This window comes from Oncorhynchus keta, chromosome 34 (assembly GCF_023373465.1).
Source record: "Oncorhynchus keta strain PuntledgeMale-10-30-2019 chromosome 34, Oket_V2, whole genome shotgun sequence".
Classification (NCBI taxonomy): Eukaryota; Metazoa; Chordata; class Actinopteri; order Salmoniformes; family Salmonidae; genus Oncorhynchus; species Oncorhynchus keta.
Genome location: NC_068454.1, coordinates 66,198,313 through 66,209,864, shown reverse-complemented (window position 1 = coordinate 66,209,864; position 11,552 = coordinate 66,198,313). Strand labels below are relative to the sequence as shown.

The window sequence follows — 11,552 nt, the reverse complement described above, 5'->3', positions numbered from 1 at the left end:
GGAACAGTGCATTCTAACGTCGGGTGCATAACAAATCACGCTGGGGCGACCGTTAGAGATATTTGGAACTCACGGGTGAAAAGGTTAAAACTGCAACATTTTCTCTCAGCCTCATGGCAAAATGTGAACAACGGCATGAGATTATCTATCAAGCAGCAACATTTTTCTCTGACCCATGACAAAAAGTGTGGAATTGCAGGAAATTAGCTTTAGAATTGCAACATATTCTCAGACTCATGACAAAATGTGTAGAATAGCTTTACAAAGCGTGTTGAAATGCAGGAAGTTAGCTGTTTTCCTAAAAAACGAATCCGTTTTTCTAAAACGGGCCCCAAATGGGGTAGTCCGGCCCTGGCCTGGAGTGTTTTGTGAAGCTCCATTTCTATCTCCCTTAGCTGGAGTCTGGGGCATAGAGTCTGATGTGATCTCTGCTCTACTCTGTTTAAGGGGCTCTAATTAGAGACTCTGATCAGCAAGAACACAATTGCCACTGAGAAGCTTCCTTTCAAGCGAGTAGCTTTACTGTACTTTCCCCACATACATTAAGCATTATAAGCAGCTTTCAGTAATTTGTTAATGTAGCCATTCATTGATTAACTTGTGTATTTTGTTTATTGTTTAATGTTTTCAAAAAAAGTAATTTCATTCTGCACAGTATGATGAACAAAGGCAATATTATTTTTAACCGTTTTATTTTATTTGAATGATCATACAGAACTTGTGTTTTTCAATGAAACTTTCTCAAGCCGATTGATTTCCCCCATTATAACACCCAGTGTTGCTGCATCCTTCCTTTTCTTTAGGTGCTGAGCGTCCAGTGCCACTCAAACCTCTGCGAACCCCAGTACGGGAGCTCCCCCAGTTAGTCATCCCCTCACCCCCGCCGTACCCTCCCCCTCCCTCAGACCCAGACTCCCCCGATGCCTCACCAGAGAACCACATGGAGGAGGCCCCTCAGTGTAGGTCTTTCATCCCAGCTGACCTCTACTATTGGGCTGCCTTTCCCTCCGGCAGCCAGCCACTCTCCTTCCAACCTTCATGTCTTCTTCTAACTCCTCTCCTTTTTCAGTGCCGCTTCCCTCCCTGAACTTCATAGTTGTTGTTGAATGTCCCGTGTGGCTCAGTTGGTAGAGCATGGTGCTTGCAATGCCAAGGTTGTGGGTTTGAGTCCCAGAGGGGACCAGTCAAATCAAATCAAATCAAATTTATTTATATAGCCCTTCGTACATCAGCTGATATCTCAAAGTGCTGTACAGAAACCCAGCCTAAAACCCCAAACAGCAAACAATGCAGGTGTAAAAGCACGGTGGCTAGGAAAAACTCCCTAGAAAGGCCAAAACCTAGGAAGAAACCTAGAGAGGAACCGGGCTATGTGGGGTGGCCAGTCCTCTTCTGGCTGTGCCGGGTAGAGATTATAACAGAACATGACCAAGATGTTCAAATGTTCATAAATGACAAGCATGGTCGAATAATAATAAGGCAGAACAGTTGAAACTGGAGCAGCAGCACAGTCAGGTGGACTGGGGACAGCAAGGAGCCATCATGTCAGGTAGTCCTGGGGCACGGTCCTAGGGCTCAGGTCCTCCGAGAGAGAGAAAGAAAGAGAGAATTAGAGAGAGCATATGTGGGGTGGCCAGTCCTCTTCTGGCTGTGCCGGGTGGAGATTATAACAGAACGTGGCCAAGATGTTCAAATGTTCATAAATGACCAGCATGGTTGAATAATAGTAAGGCAGAACAGTTGAAACTGGAGCAGCAGCATGGCCAGGTGGACTGGGGACAGCAAGGAGTCCTCATGTCAGGTAGTCCTGGGACATGGTCCTAGGGCCCAGGCCAGTACCATGTACTGTAAGTTGCTCTGGTTCAGAGCTTCTGCTAAATGACTAACATGTTGAAATCAATCTCTGTGTGTATCACAGTTTTCCCTCTTAATGTGTAGTCCAGCTCATGTGGACATTCTATCCAGGCTTTCCACGTGGTTCATCTCCTTTGCAGTCAGTTAAACAGTTATGAGGCCGCCTTTATAACAGACAGGCTGATAGGCAAGCTGAGCCCAATGCTGAAAGTCAGTTGTGACAGTAAAGTTCCTTGTATCCCAAATGGTACCCTATTCTCTATATAATGCTCTTCTTTTGACCAGGGCCTATAGGGCACTATATAGGGAATAGTGTGCCATTTAAGACGCAACGTTAATCAACCTGTGAGGTTTTCATCCCATGTTTTTTTAATCTCCTGCTGTCTGTAAAGGGCTGTGATTTTATGTTTCTGTTGTCGGCCTGCGATAACAGCAACTTCTTTCTCCAGGGCTCCAGAACACCTTTATCTATCCTGTCCTAGTTCTATCTTATGTCTTCTTTTCCTTCTCTCTGCCTCTCCCCTCCACAGTCTACTGCTGTGCCCCTGTCCGTTTCCCGTTCTCCAAGCCTCGGTGAACAGACAGACAGACAGACTTCTCTGGCCTGCCATCCTCTCACTGTCTTCCCCTCCTCCCTCACTTCTTCTACACCTTCGTCTCTTCGTGCTGGACCTCTGCTCCTTCCATCCTTCTTATTCTGTTCTTAGAACTGCCCCTTGAACTGACTTTCTTTCCCATCTCTGCGCTTTCAAATCCCTCTATTGTGGAATGGGGCTTCCTTTTCCTTGTGTTTGTGGCTTGTTTTTATAAATGTCTGTATATACAGTATAAACTATACGCCGTTTTGTATTTCAGCTAGTTATACAGTGGTTGGTACAGTAGAGAACTAAGAGGAGATTGATGTGTGAGGGCTGATGGGGACAGGAATGTGTGTGTTCAGTAGGCTGTTTAAGTGCAGATGAGATAGCCATACATGTATTGAGCGTGGGTGGAGTGATTGATGGAGACATTTTGAAATGAGGGTATAAGGAAAGTCATACGATATCTCCAAATCAATGATTTGATGGTGGTGGTATAGATTTCTATATTATTGCTTAGTGTTTTTAATGGTTAGTATCTAGAAACCAGGCTGTTTTTTCTCTGCATGCTGATTGGTTGTCTCCATTAAGGAGTGACCAATAAATCAATTACACTTTTTATGTGGAGGGTTCATCCTTTTTTTGAGATGAACTCCTGGGACATTGGTTAGGATTAGTGGGTTTGTGAGAAGCAGCTTCACTGCGACAACATATCAGTGGTGAGAAGTTATGATAGCTATATAGAAGACACTCTTGTTTACATGTTTTTAGCTTTTAAGTTGGATGTGTGAGTGAGTGAAATAAATAACTATTCTGTATTGGCCTATCCAGATATTCAGCCCTCCTTTAAGTGCCTTTGTCAATATCAGCATACATATGGGTTTTGAATTGTTATATTGTACAAAAAAGCACTTTAAAAACGTGTTTATCATCACAAGTGCAAAATTAGCATGACAGATCATTGACATCAAGGATTTCCTTGAAATGGACAAGCATGAAAACATTAATATTTTATCATTTCATTTAACATTAAAGACTTTAAAGACCACTTGTTTATTGAGGCCATGAGGAAATTATTTATTTTGTTCTGTGTGTGCTGGTAATGTGGCTTAGTGTGTTTCAGTATGTTGTGGAAAGAGAGATGATAGATGTCTATGACTGGATGTGGGTGAGATTGTTACTGGCACAGAGAGAGAGTTACTGACTTGGTTTGTGCATGGTTTGGGTTTATGTGATGGGAGCAAGCATGAGTTCATTGTTTGTGTAAGATTTTGTTTTGGATAGGGATATACTGTGCATGTGCTTGAGGTTGTGTGCCAGAGTGTTTTTGGCTGTTTTGGGTAAAGTCAGTGTGTGTCTGGTGATTAGGGAGAGTGTGTGTGTGCTGGCTGTGGTCGCAGCTGGCATGACTAAGCCAGTGCTGGGAAAGGGTTGGGAAGGCCACTGTGTGAGTCACTGGATCTCCAGGAACAGGCTGTCTTCACCATTACAGCTCTACCTGAAGTTGACAGGCCCAGCTCTCTCTCTTTCTCTTTCTCTTTCTCTCTTTCTCTCTTTCTCTCTCTCTCTCTCTCACTCACTCACTCACTCACTCACTCACTCACTCACTCACTCACTCACTCACTCACTCACTCACTCACATATTGGAGCCAAGGTCACTCAGGGGTTAGGGGGCTTTAAATCATCTCTCTAACAACTTCTCAGTGATATGCTCTGCATGTTGGCTGGATAATACTGTAAACCTAAGAAATGGAATATACATCAATGCTCCTGCTTTTGGCTTGATGATAAGTGAGACGTTATACAATCTAAATGTTTTGCTCCAAAGCCAAGTGGGAGACCATTGGACTACGGTATATGATGCAACATGTCAATATCGTTCATGGCAAATACTGAGTACAGGATCATAAGGTATGTTTAAGCCTGCCCATCAGCGTAGAGGTTTCATTGAGCCACAAGTGTGTGTGTGTGTGTCTCCGAATGTCTAGCTAACATTGTATAATAATATTTCTCTCACTCTTCACTGCATCCCTCCTTTCTCATGCACATTCTGTTGCTGTGAACTGTTCTTCTCAATAGACCACAGATAACATGAACTATATTAGCTTATTTTGATTCATTATACAGCTTTCTTCTCAGTCGATAATACTGATAATAATACTGATGATTGTTGTTGATGATGATCATGTCTACCACCCCTCTACCCGGACCCCAGCTTGGCTGCACTCTCGGCAGCTCTCTGTGGCAGGACCCCAGACCCCAGACACAGAGGAAGAGGAGACTTTATCTATGGGCAGCAGTGGCAGCTTCCAGGATCAGGGCTATGCAGCCTCCGAGGGCATGGCTGAGGACTCTGGCCTGGTCAGCTCCCCCTCGGCCTCCGACACCACTCACCCTACCTCCCCTGACGGGAGCCTCTCCCTGGACTCTTCTGGCTCCTCTCACCCCATGATCCATCCCCTCACCAAGGACTGTTCTAGTGATAGTGACGAGGGCTGTGCCACGTGGGGCTCCAGACACAGGTACTCTAACTGTATTGCCACTCACCTGCTCTGCTCACTGCGTTATCATGGCAATGTTCAGGGTGCACATTTAGCACTGCTTTTCAATTATTCATTCTTAGTTATCCTACCCGTATGCACTTACTACTACTAGTTGCAGACCCTAGCTGAAGCTGCTTTTCTCATTGGAAGGTTACCTAGTCTTAGATGGCCCAGTCAACCAACGAGTCAGATCCTCCCTATGATTTACCAACTCCCTCCTCGTTCCCAGTTCTCAGTTCTGCCTCGCGTCTCTCACTATTTAGTCAGCTATCTCACGTCTCGCACATTTCTGCACCGGCTTGTTTTTAAAGGCCTGTTTTACTGCGCCAACAGTGCTTCTTGACTGAGTCACTGCAGTCAACATGTGTTGAAGCTAAGGGGCTACCTTCCAAAGTCTGCAGCGTCACTTAAATCTGCTGGCCTCTAAAGTGAGAGCTCTGGGGTTTTTCTCAGGAAAATAGGCTTTACCTAGTATGCAGGAGGAGGGTTTTCTTTGGCTTGGCCAAGAAGAGCAGGGATATAACCCCCATGCCTTTTTTTAGTTGAGAAAATAAACACATGAATAAAACAGAGGAATGCTCGTGGACATCTTGAACTAAGTGTGAAAGAAATATAAACTCAAACACAAGTACTATGAATAAATATTTCAAGGGCAGCAGACTCCACCATCATCTAAATGTAACTTTCACATTTTTGAGTTAACTTGAGTTCTCCTTTTATGCTACCTGCAGAACAGTTCAAAACTTAACTTGTATTACCCCCCTCCCCCCTTAGACACAGCAGTGATATCAGCCGCAACGACAAAGCAGGTAAAACAAAGGGCATCTATGACGAGGACCCAGAGCTCACCACTCAGTTCAACCAGACTCTGGCTGATCTGGATGCTGATCTAGCAGGTGAGCTTTTAGTAGAACACAAATTCAAAGAAATCATGTTTTATTGTCCATCAAATGCACATGAATGACATACTGGAGACATCCTGGAAACCACAATGGATGCACAGGAATGAAAATACATATTTAAATAAAATCTAATATATATAAATATATATAATATATAATTAAATTAAATAAATATTTGTTGTATAGTCAGTAAGGAGGCCTGCTAACACATGTATTTTCATTTGTCCATGTCCACTAGATATAAGTCGCATAGATGCGGTTTCAGTGCAAGAGCACCCCTACGTGATGTCCACTGAGAGCAATGACATCCCCGTGTCTGTGGTGGATATGGAGGTCCCGGTCACAGCCATAGATGAAGTCCTGGAGGGCTACGAGACACAGAGCATGACGGATTACCAAGCCACACTGATGAGTAGCTCTCAAACAACAGACAATAAAGACCTGAACCACAGTCATCATCATTCAAGTGTTGGTGGCATACAGAACAAAAACAACAACGCCTGTACGTCTGACGGCTCCAGCAAAGTCAGCTCTGCTCAACCACAGCCCGCGCAGCGCCTCAAATCACCAGGGAAGAAGCTTGCCAATGGCACCACGGGGAAAGACCATACAGCAGTGGTCTCTAAGACTAACGTAGAAGTTCAAAGATGGGAGTCCACTGAGGGATCTGAGAGGAAAGTCTCACCTGTCAACAGCTCTCTCGCTGTCCCGAAGAGCCATTCCAAGTCCCCTGAGGAAGAGTTTCCTACCTATAGAGGGCACACTGCCTCACAGTCACAAATGAATATCACCTGTAGCCCAGTCTCTCGATTCGGTATGAAGACATTCACTATCGTCCCTCCCAAGCCATTAGTTGCAACCCAGCCTCAAAAGCCAGCAGAGGCCACGGCCACGGCCACTCTGACAGCAGGTGCCATTAGAATTGACGATCAGGGTAACATGGTCAAAGTGCCCATCGCCCGAAACAAGTTTGGCGGTTCCTCTGAGTCTGGAATCAACAAAGATGACTCCGTCTCACCACTCCTGGGGAAAGCCAAAGCCTTCTGGAGCTCCACAGAGAAGCAGGACACTTCTGCACCTTCGGTCCCCACTAGTAGAGGGCCTGTCCCTTTCACAAAGACCCAAAGCCCAGAGCCTGAGGTCCCTAAAACCACCCCACGGGTCGCAGCCTCTGACCCACCTGCAGCCAAGGCAACACCTAAGGCCTCTGAACCTGTAGCCAAGATGACACCTAAGGAAACATGCAAAGATGTTGAGGTAACAAAGGACGTCTCACAGGAAGCAGAGGGCAAGGCCCCAGTTCCAGTTTCAGAGATGCCTGTGCAGCAGCAGCAGCCTATGAAATTCAACACTGGTATTCTCCAAGATCAGAAAAGAAACCTTTCTTTCCTCAAGCCGTCCAGGAGAACATCCAGTCAGTATGTAGCTTCTGCCATTGCAAAATACGCTGTGAAGCCCACCATGGCCAAAGCTGACAACATCCAAGAAGTAACAGCAGAGTTGTCTGTCCCCGTGAGAAAGCCACCTGGCAGTTACGGCTATCAGAAAGAGGGTCGATCCTTTCATGTAAATCCACAGCGGTCCTCTGGTACATCTACTACAGTGAAGAAGGAGAGCAGCTCTGGGTCTGGATCCGATCACGCCGGTGCTAAATGTTACCCTGACTACCTCTCAGCAGAGAAACAGGTGGTCTCTGGTGAGTCGATGCAAGGAGTGGACCGGAGTGGTTATAGGAGCAGTTCTACCCTGCGAGGTGGAGGAGGGAGCTCCAAGTCACTGGACTCTGATACAGTGTCCAATAACACTAAGCAGCATGGTTCCAACAGTCCCAGACAGCAGACACCAATTACACCTCCACCACCAGCACCACAATCCGCCACTAAACAGGTACCTGCCATCTCCAAGCCATCGCAGGGTCCACCACCTGCACAGAGCAGATCAGAGACAGTAGGTCCAAAAGGTAATCCAGCCCTGGCAAAGAAGCCTGAACCACCGCGATTCGCTGCAGCTGCTGCCAGCAACGACCTCCCAGAGCCCCAGCAGGTCAGTCTGTTTGGGCCGGTGAAGAAGTTCAAGCCTGTGATCATGAAGTCGGTCCAGATGGACACGTCGCTACACACCACTCTGATGTCTGCCATCCAGTGTGGGGATGGGAAGGAGAGGCTCAGAAAGGTGAGATAGAGAGACTGTCACGCTAACTTCACAAAGATCACTGTTTGTTTAGTTTTTTAAGTGGAAGTCTACAGCTACTTATAATGGGTGTAATGTAGGGATTTGGTTTCTATTTTCCCTGTCGGACTAGATATCGGACTCAAGTGCAAGCAGCACTTTGAAGAAATCGTCCTTTGTCGAGGAAGAGAATGAGCGATGTGCGCTACTGGCAGCCATTAGAGGCCAAAGTAACTCTGCAGGGCTAAGGAAGGTAAGCTATAGCCAAGAGCCAGACGGGGTTGTGCATTGGTTTTGCAATGTCTTGACGTAGCACAGGGGATCTGTTACATGTCACTGAATAGCTCATTTCAGGAGAACAAGCAGCACGATGTTTATTATATTTGAGTCTATTTGCGTTCCTCTTGAATGTGATGTGGTTTGTTTTCATGTAAGGACCATGGTGAAATGAGAGGAGGAAATGTGTAGTTGTGAGGGAGGCCCGATGTGGTGAGCTCTAGAATGTTCCTGCCCAGCTCACCAGCAGGAATCTCAGAAATGTGCATTACTAAATCAGGTTCTCAGGGCAATAACGTGGAATTTAGGTTTGATTAAAAAAAGAATGGAATGTTTGATGGGAGTTCTTGATTATTTTCCTTAGCTACCTGTTAAATTCAGTTGGTGGAGCTAAAGTAGATCCAGGCTAGCGACAGCTTAACTTAGAGAAAAGCTGTTTGAAATGCCTTTTAACCTTTGTTTCGCTGCCTAGTAAACCACTGGGGTTAACAAGGTATAAGAGGGAAGTTGTGTGTGTGCGTGCGTGCGTGCGTGCATGTGGAAGCAGCCATCAAGTGGGTCTATGTATCTGGACTGCCATTGTTCCCCTCTCTACGCTCCACAGACCATATCCCAGGCTGCAGAGGAACTTGACAAGTTCAGGAAGACTGAGGAGGAGAACAGAGCTCTGTGTGATTCCTTCCCTGCCATGCCTCCCCCTCCTCCATTTGTGCCTCCGCCACCTCCACCCCCCTCTATGCTCCCTCCTCCTGCCCCTCCTTCCACTCAGCCCAAGCCCACTATGATGGGGCAGCCCCCGGGGGCTGGGGGGAATCCCGCTCTGGCCCGGGATGCAATGCTGGAGGCCATCCGATCTGGCTCTGCAGCTGAGCGCCTGAAGAAGGTAGAGTATCTTCTGTACTGCAGGATACCACACTAATAATACATTAGCAACACCACAAAAGAGGGAGACCGTTATTGGGAGCGAGTTTAGTCATCAAGTTACAGGTTGTCAATTCCACGTTTTCAGATAGAGCAAATGGAGGTGATCATAAATGACCTTTTGTGCATGCACTCACATGGGAACTCACCAGCCAGGCGACTACCCACCATTCCTCACCTAGTATTACCTTGTCTTTTGTTGCAACATGTCTGTGACAGGAACAAACAACTCCTGGGAGACATTCTGTGCTAGCTGGAGACCAAGATTCCATCACGTAGTTCCACAGTCTGTGGGGCTGTGCAGCTTGAGCAATGTATTGTTCCTTTAGATTAACCAATGAGACAAATACAATAAAAACACTTCCATTCTTCACAAAATAGTCTACTTCTTGCATGATCTGAACTCTTATCTTTAACTCAATGTCAGGCATTTTTTAATTGGTACAAAAATAACACTGGTTTTCATGTTTCATCTATTTTATTCAGGTCAATGCCCCCACAAAAACAGTCCAAGTGAACGGTAGACTTGGTACTATACAAGCAGCATCATCGCTCTCACAAGGACAATAAAGGATCTTCCAGAATGATTCCAGAACATCTTGCAGTCTGATTAGAATCGTCATAGGCAGCCAAATAATATATGTTATCTTTCACCTTAATTTAACATTGTCCTTGTATATGTATCCAGTTATTTGTACTTTAATAGTTGCAATAATTGGAAAGATTAATCAATGTACAAAAGCATGTGCCAATAATTTTTGTTGCTTTGGAATATTTATTAGCTGCTCTTGCTGATGATAATAATCTTAGGACGTAATTTGTTATTTTATTTTTTAAAACTTTTTAATACTTGTCCACATGGAATTGATGCCTCATGCTGTCTTACTGTCAGTGTTATATTTGATTATTACATAGTATATATTCCATGTCGTAGGATACAGTGGATCAGACTCCTTGATATAGTGCAATGAGTAACACCGGCCAAGGATGACAAAATTTGGCTCCAAGGGACTCTCCTCTCCAGATGGTATGTATCCTAAATAGTACACTATTGACCAAAGCCCGATGGGCCCTGGACAAAAGTAGTGCACTATATAAGGAATAGGGTACCATTTCGAATTCATTCCAGGTAATTTTGCAAAGCTCTGGGTATTTAGATCTCGTCTATGCTGTTGTTCAACCTTTACAGGTTTTTATTCTTTGATTTATAATGCCTCTTAATATATTTATTTTAATCTTCAGAGAAAAGATTACTAACATGTCAAGAAAGGATATTACAAAATCATTTTTGAAGCATTTCTGTTTGTGTAACTATTGGTGAATAATATCACCATGACTTAGTAAAATAGTTTACTAATCAATATATATATGAGTAACGAACAAGAGTATGGGCTTTTACTCCATTTTCAGGAAAAAAAGTCTGACTATTTGCTATGATTTTGTTTATTTAATCACAAAGTGTTCTATGTTGTTTGCATGGGGCTCCAATGTACAGCTTTATGTTGTTATATTCAATAGTAGATCTGATGTGCAGTACTGTACATGAGCTTGTCTCTCTAGATGTTTTATGGCATTACTATTGTAGTTGAAAGAAAGCTAAAGTGAATATTATAATATTTTATAAATGAAGTACTATCAATATTGATCAGAACGACTATGATAGACTTAAAGGGCCACCCAGTGTAAAGCATGAAAATAGGGACCACAAGATTCTAGACGGGTCTGTCAAAAGATGGATTCATAGGTTGTCCAGTTCCTTAAAATTCAGTTTAGATGTTTACTTATGTTCTAGATCAGGGGTATTCAACTCTTACCCTACGAGGTCTGGAGACTGCGGGTTTTCTGTGTTACCTGATAATGAACTGCACCCACCTAGTGTCCCAGGTCTAAATCAGTCACTGATTAGAGAGGAACAATGGAAAAAAACAAAGGAACTGTCTTTGAGGTCCTGAGTTGAGTTTGAGGCTAGAATGTTGTATATTTTGTAAACTACAGATCAATTATTACATGAATAAACTGTTGTTAAAATTGGAAATTAAACAGAATAATATGAATCCAATAAAATTGAATTTTATAAGCTGTTGCTTTTTTGTGTTTTTGGAAGAATTTCATATTTGATTTGATCTGCATTTTTTTCAATAAATGATTTTTGTAACCATGCAACAGTTTTTTTTCTTCTGTACATTGATTATGAATACTGTCTGAAGGTGCTCTTGAAATTACACTGTAGCTATAATGTAAGTACAGTGTAACTACTTGCAGTAACCCTAATCCAAACTAGGATTGGGGTTGCACATTTTGGGGAATAT

General features: G+C 44.0%; 1 protein-coding gene across 11 annotated transcripts in view; it reads left to right on the top strand.

Annotated features, from left to right (window-relative positions):
* The window catches only part of LOC118367720 (protein cordon-bleu-like), a 68,881-nt gene extending 57,555 nt beyond the window's left edge, over positions 1 to 11,326 (top strand). For 10 of the 11 annotated variants that reach the window (XM_052494464.1, XM_035751346.2, XM_052494465.1 and 7 more), the window contains 7 exons: positions 804 to 959; positions 4,648 to 4,954; positions 5,750 to 5,871; positions 6,116 to 8,049; positions 8,180 to 8,299; positions 8,927 to 9,205; positions 9,730 to 11,326. In XM_052494464.1, coding sequence (XP_052350424.1) covers positions 804 to 959; positions 4,648 to 4,954; positions 5,750 to 5,871; positions 6,116 to 8,049; positions 8,180 to 8,299; positions 8,927 to 9,205; positions 9,730 to 9,813 — 3,002 coding nt within the window. In that variant the 3' untranslated portion in view covers positions 9,814 to 11,326. The remainder of the gene's footprint in view (positions 1 to 803; positions 960 to 4,647; positions 4,955 to 5,749; positions 5,872 to 6,115; positions 8,050 to 8,179; positions 8,300 to 8,926; positions 9,206 to 9,729) is intronic. The other variant, XM_052494469.1, reaches the window with a different exon arrangement.
* Positions 11,327 to 11,552: the final 226 nt, after the last annotated feature.